Source organism: Nematostella vectensis, chromosome 3 (assembly GCF_932526225.1).
Source record: "Nematostella vectensis chromosome 3, jaNemVect1.1, whole genome shotgun sequence".
Lineage (NCBI taxonomy): Eukaryota > Metazoa > Cnidaria > Anthozoa > Actiniaria > Edwardsiidae > Nematostella > Nematostella vectensis.
Genome location: NC_064036.1, coordinates 15673597 through 15700231, shown reverse-complemented (window position 1 = coordinate 15700231; position 26635 = coordinate 15673597). Strand labels below are relative to the sequence as shown.

Sequence of the window (26635 nt, the reverse complement as noted above, 5' to 3'; positions counted from 1 at the left end):
TTCGTTGAAAGAATGTTTTGTCGTAAAAAAAATCGATATATAGCTATAAGTCTTACTTATTTGAAAGAAGATACTAAAAGCTTAACATTAAGGTGTCTGAATCTTTGTCGAAAATATAAAGAAACGATTTCAACCGGGGAAAGTCTTTGTCCATTATTAATAACATTAGAAAATCGAGCGCGTTGTTTGAAGAAACGTTTGCCGTAAAAATCGATTTCAAATACTTTAATGTGTCATTCATAACCTATGCTACCTGATCGACAAGTCCTTCTAAATAAAGTGATGCCATCGACTTTCGGCTTCCAATTCAGCATTGTAAACAACAATTCCAATTCGTACTTTTGTATCAGATGCGAGGGTTTCTTGAATGCTTTCGCCTTATAAGTTCAACTTCCTTTTCGCAAATCGCTCCGTTTTCCATGTTTGTATTTGTGTATTTTCATCGCAGTGTATTTTAATATTAATTTAAATTGCTTTGTACAGTTGTAGTATGTTTGTTTTGCAAACGACGGATGAAGGAAATTGTTTTCTTTTCCAGTACGTGCGCGCGTTCTCACTTACGTGCCATTCAATGTCGCAGGCAGTCGTCTAGGGAACCTAAGATTCTATCATTATTACAGAAAGAAAGTCTGGATGTTCCTCCTAATTAATAACATGATGAATAGCATTACCAATAGGGTGTTTTTTTATAAGCAATCGTATGTACACTAAGAACAAACAACAGTTAAAGGTAGTCAAGCCTTAACAATGTGTCACGAATTCTCTATCGGTTCTCGATGAGCTAATAAGATGTGTATTTTCAAGTGGTGTACGGCAAATAAGCGAAACCATCGCTTTCCGAAAAGGTTTCATTCGAAGCATATACACCAAGGGATTAATAAAGGAGTTAGCGTAGGCCAATACTAGCGCGGTATAGAGGGTATTAAAAGAAAGAGAGATGAGCATAAAGTTCATGATCTGAATCGCGACGTATGGAGTCACCGTAGCGAAGGAGGAAGCAGTCACGATGACGAGCGTGACTGCGAGTTCTTTCTCTCGTTTGTTAGCTTTCTTATCGAGCTGTCTCTTGTGATGGCGAGACTGCCACTTCACCTTGATAAACAGTACGCTGTACGAAACCCCTATGATGAGGATCGAGAAGATCAGAGACGGCACCCAGACGTACAGACTCGCCTCCAGCTCAAGGTACAACAAGCTGCATAACCACGCCACGGAGACGAAGATCGCGAACAGCCACGTGGTCAAAAACGTGACTAGGTAAGTGACTGAGCCCGCAGTGCGGTGTTGAAATGGAAACACCATTGCGCACATGCGCTCTAGGGACACCACTACTAAAGCGAACAGCGAGAGCATCTCCGTGAACACGTGGACTGTCGATGATGCGGTGGCGTAAGTCTTAGTTATTGGTCCCCAGAATCTGAACAAGCCGCCGAGTAGGTAGAAGTTCATAGGAAGAGTGACTGAGCCCACGAGGAGGTCAGCGACAGCAACGTGGATCAAGCTATAAGCGCTACGTCGGCGAAGGTACTTCGTACGAGCAAAGGTCAAGATGGTAAGAATGTTAAGAGTAATGATCAGTATACATTCTATCACCAGGACTGCGCACCATATCTTGGCCGTAAAGGCTGGTACTGGAAACGTATGTTTTCGAATGGGATAGGTAGCATTTAGACTTTGGTTGCTTGCTTTTATATCCGTCATCATCCTGTAGGACAAAAGAAACAGAATTTTATCATTACAGCTATTTTTTAGAATGGCCCAATATTTTTTTTCTGTTTTTAGTCACACAGTGGAAACTCCATAGACATACCGCCATTTACGGCACTTTCAAAAGTTCTGATTAAATTCTTCAGTCAAACTAAAAAGCCTATTCGAGGTAGGTGCTTATTCCAGGAAGGCGTTTATTCGGGCGAGGGACTTATTCGAGGGAGGAACTTATTTTAGGTATGCGCTTATTCGAGCGAGGCAGTTATCCGAGGGAGGGACTTATTCGAGGTATGCTATTATTCGAGGAAGGGACTTATTCGAGGTATGCGCTTATTCGAGGGAGGCACTCTCCAGAGGTATGCTTTTATTCGAGGTAGGCGCTTATTCGAGTGAGGGAGGCGCTTATTCGAGTGAGGGAGGCGCTTATTCGAGTGAGGGAGGCGCTTATTCGAGTGAGGGAGGCACTTCTTCGAGTGAGGGAGGCGCTTATTCGAGTGAGGGAGGCACTTATTCGAGTGAGGGAGGCGCTTATTCAAGTGAGGGAGGCGCTTATTCGAGTGAGGAAGGCGCTTATTCGAGTGAGGGAGGCGCTTATTCGAGTGAGGGAGGCGCTTATTCGAGTGAGGGAGGCGCTTATTCGAGTGAGGGAGGCGCTTATTCGAGTGAGGGAGGCGCTTATTCGAGTGAGGGAGGCGCTTATTCGAGTGAGGGAGGCGCTTATTCGAGTGAGGGAGGCGCTTATTCGAGTGAGGGAGGCACTTCTTCGAGTGAGGGAGGCGCTTATTCGAGCAATTACAGTAAGCACACCCCAAGCCGCAAAAACACAGTTTCTTGTTTTTTTTTTTTACCGTCAAACCGACATTTCACATATTATGACTTCGACCCCCAACCCCCCCCCCCCCCCCCTATTATTTCAGCAAATCATGGATACGCGCCTAATAGTCCTAAAACAATCGCTAATTGTTTTGACCACACGTCGATCTTTCGGTAAAGAAAAATGAATAATTGTATTCTATGATGCCACTGCATCAATTAGCTAGAACTTAAAAACACGAGCAGATATCGGAATATTTTTTTAGTTCCGAGCATATATTTGTTTCTTTAGAAACAGAAAGAGCAATATTCACTCATCTCCGGTGTGCTTTCATGTACTATGGCAGTGCAGTAAGTTTGTTACCGTTTTTTGAATTTCAAATTTTATATTCCGTTAGCACAGCATGCTGCCATTTCAATGAATACAACATAATTAATCGATTTTGTCTTAAAAAACCCTTTGCAGTCACGAGATTTTCACCTGCCGACAACGGTCTCGATTTGCATTCGCGTTCTTTCTGACGAAAGAGCAAAAACAGGTGTAAAAGAATAGGAGCCAGCAGGGAGACGGAGAAAATAAAATGACTAAGCCAAAATCTTTACGATTGGGGAAATCCCTCGAAAAACATCTATAAGCTGGGAGGTCCAGATTGTCAGCAGAAATGTGACATTAAATGTCAAAACTATCAATTAGAATCCATTCCCCTACTCCTTGAATTAATCTATGTATTTTTAATGGATAGGAAAATGAAAAGTATTTCCCTACATGTACCACTTATATAGAATTCCCACTGAGTTCCGAAGGGCGAAATAAAAATAAGGACTAAAATCACTGACGGAATGATGGAATTGTCTAAGGTTGCTAAGGATGTTTTTAAAGAATAATATACCAACAGCTAACCCCCCGCCGAAACGGGAATTAATTTAGAACTGCGGCTAACTTTGTAATATTAAACTGCCCTAGCGTTAGCGGTATTATTAGCGGAAAAACATCCCTATATATCTGGAGTACATCGTTCCGTTTTCGGTCATCGTTTTCGCGTTTCCGTGTGGACTATACCCGTATCTGCAACAAAAAGGTTGCGTTTCAAACGAAAACGGATACGTGGGGACGGGGTGGTCTAAATTTATTTGTAGAATCCTATAATCAAATTCCTACGCGCTCTCATTGGTCAAAACAGAGTGAGATTTTTTGTGGAATTCAATAGTTGAAAAGTGGAATTCAATGAAAGCACAGATGTACCACGCAATGTTTCCCAACGTGAATCATATCTTTCAAGCTAAGAAAATCGAGGTTCTCATATAACTAATTCTGGTATGGATGAATCGATTTGTTTAGAAAAAACTTTCGCCCTGATAACTAGTCTGAATTTGAAAGTTTGAACTTGTGTTCAAACTTTCTAAGCCTTTTACTCTTGTGAGTAGGACACAAACGGCGACCACAGGCAGCCCAAGGCTACTGTCAGTGGTTTATAAAGGAATGTATGTTAGCGAAAAAAAAATACTTTATCGTGAAAAATAAAACTTAAGACCATGTAATATTGTGTTTGAGTCTTCCTTTATTTCAATTTTGCCGATAGAATGTCAGTAGAGCGAGTTTGGAGCACACTACAAATTGTGTTTCTTACTGTATATAAATACTGGGGACTCCATCGGCTAACTTCGAACACACATCTACGCCTCATGTCACCGATTTGCGAATTTCATTCATATTTTTTCCAGCGTTGACCTGTCCATTTTCTCATCTCAGGATGAACTACGAATCCTCACTAGATTTGGTGAGGCGATTACTTCGTGCTCAATCCGATAAATATCCAGCTATTAATTGTACCATCGAAAATAAAGATGCCTCCATCAAAGCGTTGTCTCTTTTTCTTGAAAACAAAATGCATTCAACTTTCTGAACGTGATGGATCGCGATAGATGAAAAACACTGCTCGTGTCTCATTGACTATAAAATAACAACTACGAAATGGCTTCTTCGCCAAATAAAAATAGCGCATAAACAATCTCTTCAACCATAAAAAAAAAATGAACAAAGGATTCAAGAATAATCCATCATCGATTCGTGAATTCCACGTAAAATTTCACGCGAAAAACAAAATCGCACGAGTCGGAATTCACACATCGATGATGAATATTTGTCTTTGTTACATTATTGACACCTTTTCTATTGTTCTTATTCTTCTTTTCTATTGTTCGTTAATATGAACTCATTAAATATGAATGAGGTTAATAACTAGAATACTAATGAGGAGGAGAACTTATCAACCTTGAATACTAAAGAAAGACCGCCATATTAAACCTTGAGTAGAAATGAGCAAAAAAAACAACACCTTTTCGCCACAGATTTGATAACAAGAATGTTTGAATATTAACAATGCATCGATTTAATTGTCATGAAAGCAAAATCTGTATTTCTAACCCTCGAAATTCATTAATAAGGTCAGCAAAGTTTTTATGTGCAATTGTGGTGTGGCTATCTGAGGCGCCTTAACACTCACTCGTTCCGCTTGTTCATTGTCGTCGACATTACAGTTCTTGAAAATAGATATTTGGCGTAATAAAAATAAGTCGCTCTTCTTCGCTGTCAGTGAGCTCCATTCTCGCAGCGTGCTCACACTGAAACTCCGAGCTACGAAAATAACAATAACCTGAAACTTGTTTTCCCCCCAAAAAAGTCAATTATTTACTAGGTATAGACCATGTAATAGCCCAGTTAAATACCTCGGGCGTCGGCAGTTCGCTATAACCGCCTGAGGGGAATTGCCTTCTTTCTCGGTATTAACCCTTACATAGTACCGGACAAACAATGATGTTAATGAATAAGAAGATGTTATTCCTTTTTTATGCACTTTGATGTAAGTGCAAAATGTTTCATAAAAGGTTAAATGACATCGCAGCGAACAAAACTCTAGATTCCAGACAGAAAAAGAACGCGCGAAATAATGCTGACAATCAGGTTAATGAAATGAAATTAAAAACGATAGTAACTTATCTACCCGGTATAACAGCGGAGCCTGAAGACCCAGGTTTATAAGTTGCAAATCTTTGCGATAATCTGCAAGTTTCGTTTGATCCCAGTATTGCCTATGATCCAGAAATAGCGGATACCAAAATATCAGTGGTTAGCGATTCCCCTTTTAACAAAGCTAAATTTGTACGTTAAGGCGAAGTGTACAGAAGAAAATGGTAAATAACTTTTTGCCTCAGCCATTCCTTAGGAAGCGAACAAGGTGAGTGGGCATTATGTGACGAAGCAAGGCACCGCGAGGCATTTGCTAAGTCATGATTTGAATATTGTAAAGGATATTCTCACTGAACCTATTCGCAGTCTTATTTTCTCGGACTAAGACTCGGTGTGATCTAGTGATCTTGATCCTGCTATAGCTTATTTCTAGCTCTCGCCCCGTTAAGACACCTACAACAGGGGAAAAGAAAGATGAAGCTTTATCTTACCACAGATAAGTGGTGGCTTCTATCCTTGCGATTAGGGACTTGTTTAAAAGCATATACTATTATTTGACCCGATGTTTACGCCCCCTATTGTATCAATTTACGCCCCTATTGTATCAGCTAAAGGGGCTAGAGTCAGATGATTGCATGAAATATTGATGATCATGTAAAGCTACATAAGCTGCGAATAAAGACGACTTTGGCCGAGGGAAGGCTGATGTGATAGATTTTGGACGATTTTCGGTATATATGTATACATCAACCGCTTTTCCCAACGCCATCAGGAAAAAAATTATTCAAAGAAAAAAACAAAAACATTATTCGAAAAACATTGGGACAATTTTCATAAAAGATACATGTTGTTTTAGAGAACACATCCAAAAAGTGTTGACTTCAACATTCAGCATATGTGAGTGTATATCATCACTAAACGGTGATATTCAAAACTTACCTTTCTGCTGAACTTTTTTGTAAGAAATAATGTCAAATAATGTCCGTTGATCGAAAGTAGAGTCACCAGACCTCTGTCTCATTTATCGTTTACTATGTTGTCAATGTTCGACTATTCATTATGTAACAATGGTCCTCATGAACAAACCAAATTCCTGACCCCTGCGTAGCACTTAGTTGGAAAGCAATTTTATTATGATGATGGGAACCATTTAGTCTTATGTATGACTAATCTTATGTATGTCTTCCTGGGAAACTCATATAAAATTTAACTTCTGTGGGATTTTTGTGCTCCCAATACGAAAAAATAATTGTATATTAGCTTGTGGATGCCCTTTATTGGTATCTTTTTGTTTCATAAAACCGGAAGCAATAGAGTTTTTTTCCCGCTATAACGCATACTACTTCGAGCGGACTTTGGGTAGACAAAAACAAGTGTATTCTACGAATAAGAAACAGGAGCTGTCGGTGAATTTATTTGTTGTCTCCCAGTAACACCAGGGAGCCTGGTATACTATTTGGAACAAAGTATTTAAGTGTAGGAAGCTCTGTGCGATAAAGATTGATAGAGATTCCGACATTACCTTTAAAATGTAATAAATTTTGCCCTTTCCTTCTTTGCTAAGTACTAGTGACGGAAAGAAGTAATGGGGACCAGAATAGACAACGACCTCTTTCAGTAAATATAGACAATGCAATTGCATAAAAGCTCATTTACACGCATCAATTTGACGGGCCGATCGTCCACATACCATATTTACAAGCTGTTAGAATGCTGTGAGAGGAATAATCAGGTCAGGCAGCAAAAATCTGTTGCGCTTTATGGTCCGACTGAGGTCAGGCAGCAAAAATCTGTTGCGCTTTAGGGTCCGACTGAGGTCAGGCAGCAAAAATCTGTTGCGCTTTAGGGTCCGGCTGAGGTCAGGCAGCAAAAATCTGTTGCGCTTTATGGTCCGACTGAGGTCAGGCAGCAAAAATCTGTTGCGCTTTATGGTCCGACTGACAAATCATCGCGCTTAATCAGAGGGCAGGGAGGGGAGAGCTGGGCATCGGTCGGATCTAGCTTTTCGCTGAAGGGGTGGGGGGGGGGAGGGCTCAATTATCATTTTGTCACACTTAGCTTTCTGACTCAAACAGACACAAATACCTAAGAAGGCAGTTTCAAGAAAGGAAATGCTTTTTAACTTTATGCTGTACTCTCATTTCTCTATTTTCTGCCCCATTGTTAAAAAAGGCGCAGCAAAAGAGATGGGTAGGGCATGCACCTTAGACCCCTTTCCTCGGGGAGTATTGACGCCATGCACCTTAGACCCCTTCCCTCGGGGAGTATTGACGCCATGCACCTTAGACCCCTTCCCTCGGGGAGTATTGACGCCATGCACCTTAGACCCCCTCCCTCGGGGAGTATTGACGCCATGCACCTTAGACCCCCTCCCTCGGGGAGTATTGACGCCATGCACCTTAGACCCCCTCCCTCGGGGAGTATTGACGCCAAACACTTTAGATTGCTCCATCAAAAAGTACGAAACGACATATTGCAATATCTTCTCTTTTAATATTTATGGTGAAAAGTAATTAACAAAAAAAAGAGCTACAGTTTATTCTACAAATATCGTTGATTCGAAATAGAAACCTTAATTTCTACGGGCTAGTATACAAAAAGAGGGAAGGCAAACAAACCACGGATATACTTGCGGATATATTTTAATTCAAATAAAAGTCAATAAAAAGAATACGCATGATAAATAGTTGTGCTATGAACATATTTTCCACATGTGCTAGATCTCATAATGGCATGGTCATGTGATGGCATAACCTAGGTCATGTGATGGCATATCCTAGGTCATGTGATGGCATAACCTAGGTCATGTGATGGCATAACCTAGGTCACGTGATAGCATATCCTAGGTCACGTGATAGCATATCCTAGGTCACGTGATAGCATATCCTAGGTCAAGTGATAGCATATCCTAGGTCATGTGATGTCATATTTTAGGTCACGTGATGGCAAATCTTAGTTCATGTGATAGCATATCCTAGGTCATGTGATGGCATATCCTAGGTCACATGATGGCATATCTTAGGTCATGTGATAGCATATCCTAGGTCACATTATAGTATATCCTAGGTCATGTGATGAAATTTCCTAGGTCACATGATGGCATTTCCTAGTTCTCCTAACTAAGAAAACAAGACGGCGTAAAGCTAGGTAAACATAAGTCACGTGACTAAATGGCTAAGGTCACGTGACGGCGTAATTTAGCCCATGTGAGGCATGGCCCAGGTCATGTGATTGCACATTCTACTTGACGTGATATAGCTCAGGCCACGTGACGACGTAATTAAGCCAATGTGAAGCATGACCCAGGTCATGTGATTGCACATTCTACTTGACGTGATATAGCTCAGGCCACGTGACGACGTAATTAAGCCAATGTGAGGCATGAACCGGGTCATGTGATTGCACATTCTAGTTGACGTGATATAGCTCAGGCCACGTGACGACGTAATTAAGCCAATGTGAAGCATGACCCAGGTCATGTGATTGCACATTCTAGTTGACGTGATATAGCTCAGGCCACGTGACGACGTAATTAAGCCAATGTGAGGCATGAACCGGGTCATGTGATTGCACATTCTAGTTGACGTGATATAGCTCAGGCCACGTGACGACGTAATTAAGCCAATGTGAAGCATGACCCAGGTCATGTGATTGCACATTCTACTTGACGTGATATAGCTCAGGCCACGTGACGACGTAATTAAGCCAATGTGAGGCATGAACCGGGTCATGTGATTGCACATTCTAGTTGACGTGATATAGCTCAGGCCACGTGACGACGTAATTAAGCCAATGTGAAGCATGACCCAGGTCATGTGATTGCACATTCTACTTGACGTGATATAGCTCAGGCCACGTGACGACGTAATTAAGCCAATGTGAGGCATGAACCGGGTCATGTGATTGCACATTCTAGTTGACGTGATATAGCTCAGGTCACGTGACGACGTAATTAAGCCAATGTGAGGCATGATACAGGTCATGTGATTGCACATTCTAGTTGACGTGATATAGCTCAGGCCACGTGACGACGTAATTAAGCCAATGTGAGGCATGAACCGGGTCATGTGATTGCACATTCTAGTTGACGTGATATAGCTCAGGTCACGTGACGACGTAATTAAGCCAATGTGAGGCATGATACAGGTCATGTGATTGCACATTCTAGTTGACGTGATATAGCTCAGGTCACGTGACGACGTAATTAAGCCAATGTGAAGCATGACCCAGGTCATGTGATTGCATATTCTAGTTGACGTGATATAGCTCAGGTCACGTGACGACGTAATTAATCCGATGTGAAGCATGACCCAGGTCATGTGATTTCATATTCTAGTTGACGTGATATAGCTCAGGTCACGTGACGACGTAATTAATCCAATGTGAGGCATGATACAGGTCATGTGATTGCACATTCTAGTCGACGTGATATAGCTCAGGTCACGTGACGACGTAATTAAGCCAATGTGAAGCATGACCCAGGTCATGTGATTGCATATTCTAGTTGACGTGATGGCATAGCTCGGCGGCACGTGACGACGTAATTCATCCAATGTGAGGCATGTCCAAGGTCATTGATTATACATTCACGTCACAAGTCGCGTGATAGCGCAAACCTGTTCACGTGACATTAACACTCATCAGGTCACGTGATGACATAGTCCAATCCATGTAATTGCATACCCCTGGACACGTGATAGTTCAGATTGTAAGCAAAGTCAATGTGACGACAAGGCTTAGTCTCTACTTACACTACACTATTATGGGTTACACCATTGTTGATAAAGTGAAGCATGGGCGAAACATCCCTCTTTTTGCACATGCGCCGACCCCATTGAAGGAACTGAACTTTCGTGGTTGCCTTGCGTGATCCAGGGGCGTGGCCCTCCCTTATGACCAATCAAAAACCACGTTCCTCTGTAACCTGATTTGAGCGGTTCCACGGCACCAAGACTTCTCAGTGCATTATATGCATCAGCGACGTGTCTTTCTGCAGAGTCGTACGTAGAGATGATAACAAGAGAGTTAGACGGCAAGTCGTTGATGTAATCACGCATCTCATCGTCTGCTGTGGCACTTCCGTAAGTATCGAAATTAGCCTTACTGATGAACGTCCCATTCATAGAAAAAGCGGCGAAGTTATGTCCTCTTTGCTGTAAAGTATCAAAAAATCATAACAAAGTATTTTACAGTGCGGATATGACGTTTCAAACAAAATATCATTGATTCTTCCATTCTTATTAGATAACCTTCTCAAAAGTTTTTCTTTGTGATCATGGCGAGTCTTTAACCTCTGTACAATTGTGTAATAATAATATCACGTCGTTTTTAATAATTATTCAAAAAGGGTTGTTGACAAATTAGGTTTGCTGAGTTTTATCATAATCGATAAAACGTATATAGTCGATTAAACTCAGTCCTGTCCGTTCTCCGTTCCTTCTTCCCCTCCCCTTTCCTATTTTTTCTCTCTCCTTCCTCTCCTCGCTCGTGTCTTCTCTCCTCTTCTCATCACCTGAAGAATGACCTAACTTTTGCAGTGCGACCGTGACAGCTTAACTATGCGACGCATGCTACCGTGGTCACCTTGACAGCGAAACACTACAGTGCACGACAGAATCCTCCTATTTACGAAGTTTGAGTCGATCAAATGTGTAATTCACGCGTGCTTATTGGCACAATTGATGCAACTGACTGACCTTGAGGCAATAATCTGTCCCGTCAACGATGATCTCGCTCAACCCATGGAAACTACCCTTGGCATACGATTTTACATTAACCGTGATATATTTTGCTGTGAAACGACAGAAAAGAATGTATCACAAAAATTGAAATAAAGCAAAATTGCTTGATAAGCCTATGTATCGATCGCGGCAATAAAATCCTTTAGTGTGACGATGCAAGACAAAAGCGTTCCCAGGATTTGTCGAACCAGGGGTGGGGAGGGGGGTAGGGGCACCACATGCGGAACATATTATGGGATCTACATATTATGTAGATTTGTGGATTTTTGCGGTCACATAACAATAGGACATTCCAGCCATAAGTATGCGCTGGCATTACGATAAAAACCTACCTCGACTACCAGAATGCAGCGCGCGCCTTTTAAGCTTGCACCAAACAAAGGCGCGCTGCATGACGGTAATTGGGGTAGGTGTCCATGTCAATTTTTTTCGTATACTTTTAGCTGGAATGGCCTATTATAACAGTCATTTCGAAAGAAACAATTGTTTTCTTGTCGAATATTCGCTTACATATATCGCAATGCGCTCCGGTTAGGTTGGCTTTGCACATACATCGGTGGTTCTTCTCTCCGTACCCTGTTTGACAGAAAGATCCAGACAGACATGTACTGATGCCGCACGTGTTCTGAGGAGAGACGACACAGTGCTATTAGTAGATGCCTTGAATGAGTCACAGTGGGATAAGAACAGCCATTTGATGGGTGCGCAGCCAGGAGTTGATGAGAGGGGTACTCCGGCATAGATGTCATAGAGAGCTGTAGTAGGCTTTGATATATGTGGCAATGGCCTTAGTGACCCACCCCTTCTACGTCCATTTCATGTGCCGTCCTAATCATCTAAAATTAGGTGATGTTTTTAGTTATTTTCTTGAGGTTCTTCCATTCTCTTTAATCATGTTTACAAATTAGTCTATTATCGCTTTTGCCATCAATTGTCAAACGTGTTTGTTATTGTAAAAAAAGATTGCAGTCCAAAATGAAAGCGAACCAGTTAAACTTTCAAACTGGCCTTAGCTCTAGTATTTGGGTCAAAGTGAGCGTTTTCCCTAGTCCAATTTTATTTTCGACCGCCACCCATTTTCGACAACATAATGTACCCACCTTGTATCCCTGGTATACGAATCCTACTTTATCCTTGAGTTCACCAGGATCTTTCGCCGAATTATTATTTAATTCGCAAGTCATCTTTCCATCTGATGCCAGTCCGAAGTTGAACGATGCGCAGTTGGGCTCCATGTAGCACGTGGCCTCACACATGTCCTGGGAAAGGACGGGAGTGGTGGAGAATACGTGCCCGGGGAACTTTTTATTAGGGGTGGCAGGCAGCATGTGTAGAACACGGCAATCACCGTCACCTAGGATAAACCATAGCCGTAGAAGGCCTCGAGTTATGGGAGGGGGGGGGGGGGGTACGATGCAGAAACATTAGAGAGCTTTTAAGCTTAAAAGCATCCGGCGTTTTTGATTCACGGACGTCTGCCGGAAGTATTTTTTCCGTGGTGTATCTACTGCGCATGCACAGCCGTCCGTGACCTCCCGTCACTCACCTCAGAAAAGCTTTTTTCCCGTATGCAATTTGTCAACAAATACTCTTACATAAGGGACGATGGCTTCTGCTACTCAACTCGCGAAAGTACATATTCTGTCATTATTCTGCGATTTATTAAGCTGCAAATAACTACATTATTTGTTTATCTAAAAGACTGTGCCCCCCCCCCATGTTTCAGCTTTGTTTATAATGAAAATTTTCACTGTTGTTACAATGTTTCAATGTTTTCTATTAAACATAGAAAATGGCGCCAAAAACGCCGTCCTAGACTCAGTCCCTGCGCGACCTCCCCACGTTCGTGTTGTCAAGAACGCCTGGTGCTTAAGCTCCCTATTAAGAAAACATTGAGAGATGGGCGCAGCCACCCCCTCTAATGGTTATTTCCTTATAATATTTGAAAATATTGGGGGGAGGGGGGGCTAGAAAAGATATAGCGAGCGTGATAGCCTTCCCATTGTTTTACTATATTTCATTGGTGATTTAATGTATTATTAGAGAGAAGAAAGGAAAATATTCCTATCCATCTGTCGATAAAAACCTTTTTCACCCAAAAGAAACGAATTCGCTTTATGGGCAGTTCTATTTTCGGTATTAATTCAGGTACGCCTTAGCATGATTCAGATAGCATTTCAGGTGTCATTTCGCATTTCATTCTTTTTACATGAAATAGTTAAAAGTCTTCTAATTAATCTTGTCCAATAAAATATTTTCATATTCTTAATAAAGGTATGAATGGCTGTCGTTTTTCCCTCCCCTTCTCTCACCCTGCACCCCTCCCCATCTCTCACCCTGCACACCTCCCCTTCTCTCACCCTGCACCCCTCCCCATCTCTCGCCCTGCACCCCTCCCCTTCTCTCGCCCTGCACCCCTCCCCTTCTCTCGCCCTGCACCCCTCCCCTTCTCTCACCCTGCACCCCTCCCCTTCTCTCACCCTGCACCCCTCCCCTTCTCTCACCCTGCACCCCTCCCCTTCTCTCACCCTGCACCCCTCCCCTTCTCTCACCCTGCAGTCCTCCCCATCTCTCACCCTTCACCCCTCCCCTTCTCTCACCCTGCACCCCTCCCCTTCTCTCACCCTGCACCCCTCCCCTTCTCTCACCCTGCACACCTCCCCTTCTCTCACCCTGCACCCCTCCCCATCTCTCACCCTGCACCCCTCCCCTTCTCTCACCCTGCACCCCTCCCCATCTCTCACCCTGCACCCCTCCCCTTCTCTCACCCTGCACCCCTCCCCATCTCTCACCCTGCACCCCTCCCCTTCTCTCACCCTGCACCCCTCCCCTTTTCTCACCCTGCACCCCTCCCCATCTCTCACCCTGCACCCCTCCCCTTCTCTCACCCTGCACCCCTCCCCTTCTCTCACCCTGCACCCCTCCCCTTCTCTCACCCTGCACCCCTCCCCTTCTCTCACCCTGCACCCCTCCCCTTCTCTCACCCTGCAGTCCTCCCCATCTCTCACCCTTCACCCCTCCCCTTCTCTCACCCTGCACCCCTCCCCTTCTCTCACCCTGCACCCCTCCCCTTCTCTCACCCTGCACACCTCCCCTTCTCTCACCCTGCACCCCTCCCCTTCTCTCACCCTGCACCCCTCCCCTTCTCTCACCCTGCAGTCCTCCCCATCTCTCACCCTTCACCCCTCCCCTTCTCTCACCCTGCACCCCTCCCCTTCTCTCACCCTGCACCCCTCCCCTTCTCTCACCCTGCACACCTCCCCTTCTCTCACCCTGCACCCCTCCCCATCTCTCACCCTGCACCCCTCCCCTTCTCTCACCCTGCACCCCTCCCCTTCTCTCGCCCTGCACCCCTCCCCTTCTCTCACCCTGCACCCCTCCCCTTCTCTCACCCTGCACCCCTCCCCATCTCTCACCCTGCACCCCTCCCCTTCTCTCACCCTGCACCCCTCCCCTTCTCTCACCCTGCACCCCTCCCCTTCTCTCACCCTGCACACCTCCCCTTCTCTCACCCTGCACCCCTCCCCATCTCTCACCCTTCACCCCTCCCCATCTCTCACCCTGCACCCCTCCCCTTCTCTCACCCTGCACCCCTCCCCATCTCTCACCCTGCACCCCTCCCCTTCTCTCGCCCTGCACCCCTCCCCTTCTCTCGCCCTGCACCCCTCCCCTTCTCTCACCCTGCACCCCTCCCCATCTCTCACCATGCACCCCTCCCCATCTCTCACCCTTCACCCCTCCCCTTCTCTCACCCTGCACCCCTCCCCTTCTCTCACCCTGCACCCCTCCCCATCTCTCACCATGCACCCCTCCACATCTTTAACCCTGCACCCCTCCCCATCTCTCACCCTGCACCCCTCCCCTTCTTTCACCCTGCACCCCTCCCCATCTCTCACCCTGCACCCCTCGCCTTCTCTCACCATGCACCCCTCCCCCATCTCTCACCATGCACCCCTCCCCCATCTCTCACCTGCACCCCTCCCCCATCTCTCACCTGCACCCCTCCCCATCTCTTAGACTGCACCCCTTCCCATCTCTCACCCTGCACCCCTCCCCATCTCTCACCCTGCACCCCTCCCCTTCTCTCACCCTGCACCCCTCGCCATCTCTCACCCTGCACCCCTCCCCTTCTCTCACCCTGCACCCCTCCCCATCTCTCACCCTGCACCCCTCCCCATCTCTCATCCTGCACCTCTAACCTTCTCTCAACCTGCACCCCTCCCCATCTCTCACCCTTCATCCCTCCCCATCTCTCACCCTGCACCCCTCCCCTTCTTTCACCCTGCACCCCTCCCCTCCTCTCACCCTGCACCCCTCCCCATCTCTCACCCTGCACCCCTCCCCATCTCTCACCCTGCACCCCTCCCCATCTCTCACCCTGCACCTCTCCCCTTCTCTCACCCTGCACCCCTCCCCATCTCTCACCCTGCACCCCTCCCCATCTCTCACCCTGCACCCCTCCCCACCTCTCACCCTGCACCCCTCCCCACCTCTCGCCCTGCACCCCTCCCCTTCTCTAACACTGCACCCCTTCCCATCTCTCACCCTGCACCCCTCCCCTTCTTTTACCCTGCACCCCTCCCCTTCTTTCACCCTGCACCCCTCCCCATCTCTCACCCTGCACCCCTCCCCCTCTCTCACCCTGCACCCCTCCCCCTCTCTCACCCTGCACCCCTCCCCATCTCTCACCCTGCACCCCTCCCCTTCTCTCACCCTGCACCCCTCCCCTTCTCTCACCCTGCACCCCTCCCCTTCTCTCACCCTGCACCCCTCCCCATCTCTCACCCTGCACCCCTCCCCATCTCTCACCCTGCACCCCTCCCCATCTCTCACCCTGCACCCCTCCCCATCTCTCACCCTGCACCCCTCCCCATCTCTCACCCTGCACCCCTTCCCATCTCTCACCCTGCACCCCTCCCCATCTCTCACCCTGCACCCCTCCCCTTCTCTCACCCTGCACCCCTCCCCATCTCTCACCCTGCACCCCTCCCCTTCTCTCACCCTGCACCCCTCCCCATCTCTCACCCTGCACCCCTCCCCATCTCTCATCCTGCACCTCTAACCTTCTCTCAACCTGCACCCCTCCCCATCTCTCACCCTTCATCCCTCCCCATCTCTCACCCTGCACCCCTCCCCTTCTCTCGCCCTGCACCCCTCCCCTTCTCTCGCCCTGCACCCCTCCCCACCTCTTGCCCTGCACCCCTCCCCTTCTCTCGTCCTGCACCCCTCCCCTTCTCTCACCCTGCACCCCTCCCCTTCTCTCACCCTGCACCCCTCCCCACCTCTCGCCCTGCACCCCTCCCCTTCTCTAACCCTGCACCCCTTCCCATCTCTCACCCTGCACCCCTCCCCTTCTTTCACCCTGCACCCCTCCCCTTCTCTCACCCTGCAGTCCTCCCTATCTCTCACCCTGCACCCCTCCCCTTCTCTCACCCTGCACCCCTCCCTATCTCTCACCCTGCACCCCTCCCCATCTCTCACCCTGCACCCCTCCCCATCTCTCACCCTGCACCTCTCCCCTTCTCTCACCCTGCACCCCTCCCCATCTCTCACCCTGCACCCCTCCCCATCTCTCACCCTGCACCCCTCCCCTTCTCTCACCCTGCACCCCTCCCCTTCTCTCACCCTGCACCCCTCCCCATCTCTCACCCTGCACCCCTCCCCTTCTCTCACCCTGCACCCCTGCTTATCTCTCACCCTGCCCATCTCTCACCCTGCACCCCTCCCCATCTCTCACCCTGCACCCCTCCCCATCTCTCACCCTGCACCCCTCCCCTTCTCTCACCCTGCACCCCTCCCCATCTCTCACCCTGCACCCCTCCCCATCTTGCACCCTGCACCTCTCCCCTTCTCTCACCCTGCACCCCTCCCCATCTCTCACCCCGCACCCCTCCCCATCTCTCACCCTGCACCCCTCCCCTTCTCTCACCCTGCAGTCCTCCCTATCTCTCACCCTGCACCCCTCCCCTTCTCTCACCCTGCACCCCTCCCTATCTCTCACCCTGCACCCCTCCCCATCTCTCACCCTGCACCCCTCCCCATCTCTCACCCTGCACCCCTCCCCTTCTCTCACCCTGCACCTCTCCCCTTCTCTCACCCTGCACCCCTCCCCTTCTCTCACCCTGCACCCCTCCCCTTCTCTCCCCCTGCACCCCTCCCCTTCTCTCACCATGCACCCCTCCCCTTCTCTCACCATGCACTCCTCCCCATCTCTCACCCTGTACCTCTCCCCTTCTCTCACCATGCACTCCTCCCCATCTCTCACCCTGTACCTCTCCCCATCTCTCACCCTGTACCTCTCCCCATCTCTCACCCTGTACCTCTCCCCTTCTCTCACCCTGCACCCCTCCCCTTCTCTCCCCCTGCACCCCTCCCCTTCTCTCACCATGCACCCCTCCCCTTCTCTCACCATGCACTCCTCCCCATCTCTCACCCTGTACCTCTCCCCATCTCTCACCCTGTACCTCTCCCCATCTCTCACCCTTCACCCCTCCCCTTCTCTCACCCTGCACCCCTCCCCTTCTCTCACCCTGCACCCCTCCCCTTCTCTCACCCTGCACCCCTCCCCTTCTCTCACCCTGCACCCCTCCCCTTCTCTCACCCTGCACCCCTCCCCTTCTCTCACCCTGCACCCCTCCCCTTCTCTCACCCTGCACCCCTCCCCATCTCTCATCCTGCACCCCTCCCCTTCTCTCACCATGCACTCCTCCCCATCTCTCACCCTGTACCTCTCCCCATCTCTCACCCTGTACCTCTCCCCATCTCTCACCCTTCACCCCTCCCCTTCTCTCACCCTGCACCCCTCCCCTTCTCTCACCCTGCACCCCTCCCCATCTCTCACCCTGCACCCCTCCCCTTCTCTCACCCTGCACCCCTCCCCTTCTCTCACCATGCACCCCTCCCCTTCTCTCACCCTGCACCCCTCCCCATCTCTCACCCTGCACCCCTCCCCTTCTCTCACCATGCACCCCTCCCCTTCTCTCACCCTGCACCCCTCCCCTTTTCTCACCCTGCACCCCTCCCCTTCTCTCACCCTGCACCCCTCCCCATCTCTCACCCTGCACCCCTCCCCTTCTCTCACCCTGCACCCCTCCCCTTCTCTCACCCTGCACCCCTCCCCTTCTCTCACCCTGCACCCCTCCCCTTCTCTCACCCTGCACCCCTCCCCTTCTCTCACCCTGCACCCCTCCCCTTCTCTCACCCTGCACCCCTCCCCTTCTCTCACCCTGCACCCCTCCCCTTCTCTCACCATGCACCCCTCCCCTTCTCTCACCCTGCACCCCTCCCCTTCTCTCACCCTGCACCCCTCCCCTTCTCTCACCCTGCACCCCTCCCCTTCTCTCACCCTGCACCCCTCCCCTTCTCTCACCCTGCACCCCTCCCCTTCTCTCACCCTGCACCCCTCCCCTTCTCTCACCCTGCACCCCTCCCCTTCTCTCACCCTGCACCCCTCCCCATCTCTCACCCTGCACCCCTCCCCTTCTCTCACCCTGCACCCCTCCCCTTCTCTCACCATGCACCCCTCCCCTTCTCTCACCCTGCACCCCTCCCCTTCTCTCACCATGCACTCCTCCCCATCTCTCACCCTGTACCTCTCCCCATCTCTCACCCTGTACCTCTCCCCATCTCTCACCCTTCACCCCTCCCCTTCTCTCACCCTGCACCCCTCCCCTTCTCTCACCCTGCACCCCTCCCCATCTCTCACCTTGCACCCCTCCCCTTCTCTCACCCTGCACCCCTCCCCTTCTCTCACCATGCACCCCTCCCCTTCTCTCACCCTGCACCCCTCCCCTTCTCTCACCCTGCACCCCTCCCCTTCTCTCACCCTGCACCCCTCCCCTTCTCTCACCCTGCACCCCTCCCCTTCTCTCACCCTGCACCCCTCCCCTTCTCTCACCCTGCACCCCTCCCCTTCTCTCACCCTGCACCCCTCCCCTTCTCTCACCCTGCACCCCTCCCCTTCTCTCACCCTGCACCCCTCCCCTTCTCTCACCATGCACCCCTCCCCTTCTCTCACCCTGCACCCCTCCCCTTCTCTCACCCTGCACCCCTCCCCTTCTCTCACCCTGCACCCCTCCCCTTCTCTCACCCTGCACCCCTCCCCTTCTCTCACCCTGCACCCCTCCCCTTCTCTCACCCTGCACCCCTCCCCTTCTCTCACCCTGCACCCCTCCCCTTCTCTCACCCTGCACCCCTCCCCATCTCTCATCCTGCACCCCTCCCCTTCTCTCACCATGCACTCCTCCCCATCTCTCACCCTGTACCTCTCCCCATCTCTCACCCTGTACCTCTCCCCATCTCTCACCCTTCACCCCTCCCCTTCTCTCACCCTGCACCCCTCCCCTTCTCTCACCCTGCACCCCTCCCCATCTCTCACCCTGCACCCCTCCCCTTCTCTCACCCTGCACCCCTCCCCATCTCTTACCCTGCACCCCTCCCCTTCTCTCACCCTGCACCCCTCCCCTTCTTTCACCCTGCACCCCTCCCCTTCTCTCACCCTTCACCCCTCCCCTTCTTTCACCCTTCATCCCTCCCCATCTCTCACCCTGCACCCCTCCCCATCTCTCAACCTGCACCCCTCCCCTTCTCTCACCCTGCACCCCTCCCCATCTCTCACCCTGCACCCCTCCCCTTTTAAATAATGACCGGTCCCTTTAACGATTAAGTTAGAGGTGGCTTGAGTATTCAATATTACTTTTCACTTGTGATTACCATAACTACGAAGTAATCATGCTCATCGCAGAAATAGGAGACGCTATGACATTTTTATTTAAATTTTCTGATTTTGTTGAAATAGCTTAATCTCTTATGCTGTTTTTAAACCTGGCATAACGCGTCAATGGTATCTCAAAAATACTATCTACCATGCCCCCACCCAAAAAATATTAAGTTTTCTGAAAATAATTACATAAAGATGATGATTCACTTTTTATGTTGCCCAGTTGGAGAAGAGAACAAAATGCTGTATTTGCATAAAAAAAGATGGACAAGATTTTCCGACAAAATTATTCCCTCCGTAAAGTTTCAGTTCATAAAAGTAGGTATTTTTTTCAACAAGAGTATTATACCAGTTTAACAAAAAACTAGCAGCGTTCGTTAACCAGAGTCATGAACATCGACCAAAAACTTCTTCAGGGCAGTCAGAATAATAATAAGTCTTACCAAAATGAGGCAGAGTAGAGTACCAGTTGTTGATGAACCTTATACCCAGTTTAACGGATAATTATCTGGTACATCTAAGATTTGAGAATCGTTGTGTTCTACATCACTATTGGTATTTAAGAACCGCTATCGTTAAGCAGATAAGAAAAAAAATATGAATATCAATAACTGGGACAATCTCACGACTTGAGGAGGAATATTTTGGAGGAAGATGAATTTATTATCATTTGTAATAATTTTTGACAGCTGCTTTTTTTCATTCTACTTCTCCTTTTAGTTGGTTTGATAGTTATATCAGATACTGAAGTTCTTGAAAGTTTTGATCATGCAATTGTGGAAACATTATTTTATGAATTATTCCGGTCATTTAACCAAAAGTAGTCAGAAGACAAACACAAACCTGAATTTGATAGAAAAACAGAGCAAGCAAATCCCGCCAACAGAGATGCGAAACACGTCAGTCTAACAAGCCCGAGGTACATTCGCAGAGACGATGTCAACCTAAATTTAAACTTAAGCATCGTCCTGTTTTTAAAAGACTGCAACGAAGAAATTTTTTACTAAATAAACAACATGCAGGTAATTAATAATTTATACAGAAATAGCATTCCAGAATGAGAATGATCGAAAGTGCTTCAAATAAGCCTTGTGGGAGAATAAGTACGCAGCTGCTTTGTCTCCTATTATCTTTGTTCTACAAAGGAGTTTGTAAGAGCTGCGCACTGACCCTCGTGGGATACCACAAGGCGAAAAATTTCGGCCTCACGATATTTTTTTTTTTGAAAATCATTCCGGAATACAAGGAACCGATAGCCATCGTAAGAAAGTGTGGCGATTTTGTTCGCAAGGGCAATAGGAAACCCTGGGAACGACTGAGTGCCACGGGAGGATGATAGCCGGTTTAAAGCCGCATTGTCACCAGATTACTTCCGGTCGATTACGGTCGATTACTATCTCCGGTGATTTTTAACGGAAAACGCGAAAAATATTTCAAAATATTGAAAGCACTGTGTTTATTGGAAGTTTCTTCGAGGATGTGATTTGTTGTGTATGTAGGTATGTAGGAAGGTGTGAATGAACCTTTATTTAGCATATAATCAACGAGCCTGTTCATACAGCTGGAGAACACTCTGGCCGGCAAAGTAACCGCGCTCCCGCACAGGGTACCCAACGTGTGGTACACAACATATATGACATTCCCCCCTCTTCTAAGGAAGCTGTTGGGTCGGGGGTAGCCTAACTAACGAAGTAACGTGTCCGATTATAAGTTCAGCCTGTCTGGCGCTATGCCCTTGTTCGCGCGTGACGACCTCCTAGGCATGTCCGGCTCTCCCGCATCCTCGGGAACTTCCTCACTGATCGTCGGTGTATTTTGCTGTCTTGTTGTTTGAGGGGGATTTAATGTTTCTGTAGCGTCGCCATCTCCCTCTGTGCAGCTGAGTGGCTCAGCTGCTGGCGTGGTCATCGGAAGTAGCTGGTGATCTCGGTGAGACATGCTATCTTGATAAGGAGGTGCAGTTCTTTCGCAGAGCTGGTCTGCATGACGTCGAACGTGTTGTTGGGGGAACTTGTCTGGCTGTACTTCGTACATCACATTCCCGATCTTTGTTGTTACGCACCCTGGAGACCACTTCCCACCAGAGACGCTGAAGTCTCGATACCATACCTTGTGGCCAATGGTAAAGCATCGTGACGGTTGTGATAGTGCAGGTGCCGTCTTAGGAGATGCTGGTCTGTATGGTGACAACAAATCTAAACGTGTGCGCAGGTTTCTTCCCAACATCAGTTTGGCCGGTGTTTGCTGGGTAGTTGCATTAGAGGTGTTGCTCTGTTTCAAGAGAAAGTCGGCAACGATGCGATGGAGGACCCTGCCCGGCTTCGTATGCCAACGTATGCCAGGTTTGGACGAATCTTTCATCCGGGCCGTTGCTCTTTGGGTGGTACGGTGCTGTAGTGGTGTGTTTAACGCCGTTTTGCTTCATGAACTTGTCGAAAGCTTCTGAAGTGAATTGTGGGCCATTGTCACTGACTACATGAATGGGTAGCCCGAAACGTGCAAAAAGATCATGAAGAACCTTGATGGTTGCCGGAGCTGTAGTCGTGCGCATGGGAACTATTTCCAGCCATTTGGAGTAAGCGTCAACAACAACTAGAAAATGTATCCCATCCACGGGTCCGGCAAAGTCAATGCGTATCCTCTCCCATGGTGCTTGTGGGTATGCCTGTTCATACAGCTGGAGAACACTCTGGCCGGCAAAGTAACCGCGCTCCCCCACAGGGTACCCAACGTGTGGTACACAACATATATGACATGATTGATAATTTAGAGCGGATGGCCTGTTAAATATCTCGGATTTTAATAGATTCTTTTGTCTTTTAACGGTTAAGGTTTCTGTCGGACCTCCGGAAGTAAACTGGTGACAATGCGGCTTTAATGAATATTGTTGAATACACCTTTTTATGTTGATGTCATGTTGCGTGGCTAGGGTGATGGGTTAGGAAACGCTTTGCTTCCAACAGTCTGTTCGGAGAGTCGCGCGGGATCAACGCAATTCAACCCAGAGGGGGGTCATTCCCAATTACGAATGCCAGTATCCAAGGCGGAATAATCATTAAAATAGAAAATTTTCTAAATAATAAACATATCAGGGAATTAGGACAACAATAAATTTAGAATTTTTCCCAGTCGAGAGAAGTTTTTAAAACTTATATCCCAGTGATAAATTTTCACGCGCTCTCATTGGTCAATACGGGTCACGTGCACATTTTCACAGGACAAATATCAGGCGATAACATCCAGCCAAACTGATATCTGTCCTGCGAACAGTGCAGTCAAAACTTGCTTCTCGGCTGCTCAATAACTCCTCAAACAAACACCAAGGTTTTAAAAACGCTATGAAGGCAGAGAAAGAATGTTCGATTTCTTTTATAATATTATCATTTATCTTTATTTTAGAATTTATCCTGAAACGTAAATGAAAAAGCAATGACAAAAACGTCACAACAGCGCGCGCTCGTGGCGTCATTCCCGTGTACGTCAGCGCGCGCGCAGAAGATATCTCAAAATTGAAAACTTTTGCTTCGATTTCTATTCCAGATCTCAGCAGAACAATAAGAAAACAGTCTAGGTGAAAATTAATCAGTTGAAATGAAAGTTTTGAGCTTGTGGTTTTTGTTCTAATGAAAAGAATTGTTGCATGGATTTTTAAGGATTGTGAATGGCAAAAAAAAACAGCGCGCGCTCGTGGCGTCATTCCAGTGCACGTCAGCGCGCGCAGAAGACACTTTTCGCATTTTCAGTGTAGTCACGGGGATATAAAATAAATAAACTCCTTCTTTGGCTCACTGTGATGTCGGCGGATAATGTTCGCGGATGAGGAATGGTCCTTAAAATTTCACAGTTGCCCTCGAATCTTCGCTTCTCGGCCAACTGTTTATTTTTCGTACCATTTCTCATCCTATTTTGAGTTTTATACAACCCGTCAAGTCAAACACCGCTGCACCTAGTCAGCGGTGTCCAAGCTAAACCAACAGTGCTTTGCGGTCCCCTCTCTATTCCCTCGTCACTGTGCTTATGCGAGCACAAATTGATTGTTGCTTGTATTTAAAATACAAAATACCGCTATTAGCATATTGGGAGAGTGCCCAAGGACATCATGAAGTCTATAGGGGCATACCTGAGTGCGGTGCTTATGGATATTGCAAGCAAAGGAGTATTCAAACAAATATCAACCTGTTGCTCTTTTCTGTTCATACTAAATTGGCTTTAGCCTTGTAACTATACTAAGTCCACCTGTTTATTTCAACTGTTTGTCATTTCCTTTGGCCAATCAGAGAGCGTGTCCCGAAAAGGGTCATGTGGTTGTTGGCCAAGATGCGTGATTCAAGCCTCTGAAGATTGCAATCAGCGAGTAAAGCTGACTAGAAATGATTTCTCTGTGTCGTCGTTAGAAAATATTTCGAATAAAACCAGGTAAAAATGAGAAGGTAAACCATTCTCGTTCCCAGAGCTCCTCCGCTGTTGTGTGTCGGAGGGAAGCATGACCGAGGATCTCTGGGAACGAGAATGGAAGGTAAACTATCTAGCCATGGAAATGGACCTGGGGATCAGGATGAATCAGATTGAAGGGATCTATTTGTGTCTAGAGTTGTTTGCTGATATCTTTTCCTTGTGTGGTATTTTAAGCGTTTTGTTGAGAGGGTCGATTCTGCTGTTTTTCCTTGTACGATTTCAAATTTGTCAAAATAAAAACTGAGCTATTATTTGTTTGAAGAATAGTTGCTATCACCTTGGTTGGATACATATCTTCAAGACAATTTATCCCTTAGACTTATGCCAGAGTATCTTCATCTTGTTGTGTTTATTTTGCATTTATGATTTTTTTCGGCTGTACAAGGCCGCTACAGGCCGGTTAAATACTATAAAAAGGGAAACGTAAAAGTATGGATTATTTTGGTTAAGATAAACATTTATTGCTAACGACGCTTAGACACCAATCATAAATTCCTTTAAAACTATGTAAAAGGACTCTACAAAACTGCCGTTTTTTTTTTCATATGACATTTGTCAAAGAACCTGTGCTATTATTTGGCTTAAGAGTAGTTACCAACATCTTGGTTGGATGAATATCTTCAAGACCATTTATCCCTTAGACTGATGCCTGAGTATCTTCATCTTGTTGTGTTTATTTTGCATTTTTCTGGTTGTGGGTGCTTCTCAAGTGCCTCTAATACTTGTCGACAGACAAAAATGGTCGACTACACGTACGAGGTCAAAGAAACAACGTCCGGCGTATCTCATTGGATGAACTCTTTTTTTTTTAATGTTTACGGTGTTCAAGCCGATTCTGATTGGTCAAAGTTGTTCAGCATGGCCCGCTTTCTGTGTCCTCAATGTAAAGTCTTAGGCCAAGATAGACAGGTTTTTCAGTTTTAGGCCAAGATAGACAGGTTTTTCAGTTTTAGGCCAAGATAGACAGGTTCTTCAGTTTTAGGCCAAGATAGACAGGTTTTTCAGTTTTAGGCCAAGATAGACAAGTTCTTCAGTTTTAGGCCAAGATAGACAGGTTTTTCAGTTGTAGGCCAAGATAGACAGGTTTTTCAGTTGTAGGCCAAGATAGACAGGTTTTTCAGTTTTAGGCCAAGATAGACAGGTTTTTCAGTTTTAGGCCAAGATAGACAGGTTCTTCAGTTTTAGGCCAAGATAGACAGGTTTTTCAGTTGTAGGCCAAGATAGACAGGTTCTTCAGTTTTAGGCCAAGATAGACAGGTTCTTCAGTTTTAGGCCAAGATAGACAGGTTTTCCAGTTTAAGGCCAAGATAAACAGGTTTTTTTCAGTCGTAGGCCAAGATAGACAGGTTTTTCAGTTGTAGGCCAAGATAGACAGGTTTTTCAGTTGTAGGCCAAGATAGACAGGTTTTTCAGTTGCAGGCCAAGATAGACAGGTTTTTCAGTTTTAGGCCAAGATAGACAGGTTTTTCAGTTTTAGGCCAAGATAGACAGGTTTTTCAGTTTTAGGCCAAGATAGACAGGTTTTTCAGTTGTAGTCGAAGATAGACAGGTTTTCCAGTTTTAGGCCAAGATAGACAGTTTTTCAGTTTTACGTCAAGATAGACAGGTTTTTTTAGTTGTAGGCCAAGATAGACAGGGGTTTTTTTTATCCCCGAGGATGTTTTCATTTTCATCGCGAATCCTGATTTTAAAGAATGGCTATTTGACTACCCAACCGCCTCGGGAGCCTCCCTAATTAGAACCGAAAGACACACGCGACAAACGAACACATCCCCAAATCATCTCCATCGCGCAAAGGTATCTAGAGTGGCAAAGAACAAATCAAGAGAACTCGATTTGAAAGCAAGACTTGAAAACGCGATTTGAAAGCGAAGTGGCTGCCTCTGCTATTTTTTTTCTTGAGTCTTTCTGATATTTTCCCGCAGGGCAAGTCTTTGTTATATAATTTTGACAAGTCCTGCTTCGGCTTGCTAATTGATGAGTTTATTTGATTATGAACAGAACATGATTTACGCCTGTCTTTTGTTCATGCCAGATTTCCTGATTTACCGCCATTGAGAGTGGAACTATTTGTTCGAGGAGACCATTTTCGTTGGGTCTTCTGAGACTTAAGAGTACCTCTTGCGTCGAAGGGATTCACGAAATGCCAAATTATAAGAGTGGGATTTTTTCTGCGCTTTATTGAACACTGAAAAGCTAACCTCGGTAAGTGTTCTATATTCTACACGGTAT

At 47.0% G+C, this 26635-nt stretch overlaps 4 protein-coding genes across 7 annotated transcripts in view; 1 reads left to right on the top strand and 3 right to left on the bottom strand.

Annotated features, from left to right (window-relative positions):
• Positions 1-210: 210 nt before the first annotated feature.
• Positions 211-6530, bottom strand: LOC5522135 (blue-sensitive opsin). Of its 2 annotated transcripts, none has more exons than XM_048725639.1 (2): positions 6428-6530; positions 211-1705 (listed from the first exon to the last, which is right to left on the bottom strand). In XM_048725639.1, exon 2 carries the CDS (start codon positions 1702-1704, stop codon positions 742-744), a length of 963 nt encoding a protein of 320 aa, XP_048581596.1. In that variant the 5' UTR covers position 1705; positions 6428-6530; the 3' UTR covers positions 211-741. The 2 variants fall into 2 exon arrangements, with proteins under 2 accessions (XP_048581596.1, XP_032223482.2); XM_032367591.2 differs by lacking the exon at positions 6428-6530 and adding an exon at positions 5025-5147.
• Positions 6531-7961: 1431 nt separating this feature from the next.
• On the bottom strand, positions 7962-9807 carry LOC125561274. Its single transcript, XM_048725244.1, has 2 exons — positions 8714-9807; positions 7962-8677 (listed from the first exon to the last, which is right to left on the bottom strand). The coding sequence occupies exons 1-2, from the start codon at positions 9805-9807 to the stop codon at positions 8647-8649; spliced, it is 1125 nt and encodes a 374-aa protein (XP_048581201.1). The 3' UTR covers positions 7962-8646.
• Positions 7962-26635, bottom strand: part of LOC5522140 — a 24066-nt gene continuing 5392 nt past the window's right edge. For all 3 annotated transcript variants that reach the window (XM_032367592.2, XM_048725246.1, XM_048725247.1), the window contains 4 exons: positions 12330-12583; positions 11740-11854; positions 11185-11279; positions 7962-10641 (listed from right to left, as the gene is read on the bottom strand). In XM_032367592.2, the coding sequence (XP_032223483.2) occupies positions 10249-10641; positions 11185-11279; positions 11740-11854; positions 12330-12583 (857 nt within the window). In that variant the 3' untranslated portion in view covers positions 7962-10248. The remainder of the gene's footprint in view (positions 10642-11184; positions 11280-11739; positions 11855-12329; positions 12584-26635) is intronic.
• Positions 26393-26635, top strand: part of LOC5522123 (galanin receptor 2b) — a 14514-nt gene continuing 14271 nt past the window's right edge. The window contains exon 1 of the mRNA XM_032367594.2: positions 26393-26608. The gene's annotated coding sequence lies outside the window, so the exon portion shown is untranslated. The remainder of the gene's footprint in view (positions 26609-26635) is intronic.

Bases quoted from the DNA above. Each gene is read 5' to 3' on its own strand.
- LOC5522135 (XM_032367591.2), bottom strand. From the start codon at position 5,053: ATGTCGACGACAATGAACAAGCGGAACGA. The intron at 1,706-5,024 runs GTGAGTGTTAAG...TTTGTCCTACAG, and splicing joins ACAATGAACAAGCGGAACGA to GATGATGACGGATATAAAAG.
- LOC125561274 (XM_048725244.1), bottom strand. From the start codon at position 9,807: ATGACCTGGGTCATGCTTCACATCGGATTAATTACGTCGTCACGTGAC. The intron at 8,678-8,713 runs GACCTGGGCCAT...CTAAATTACGCC, and splicing joins AGTAGAATGTGCAATCACAT to GTCACGTGACCTTAGCCATT.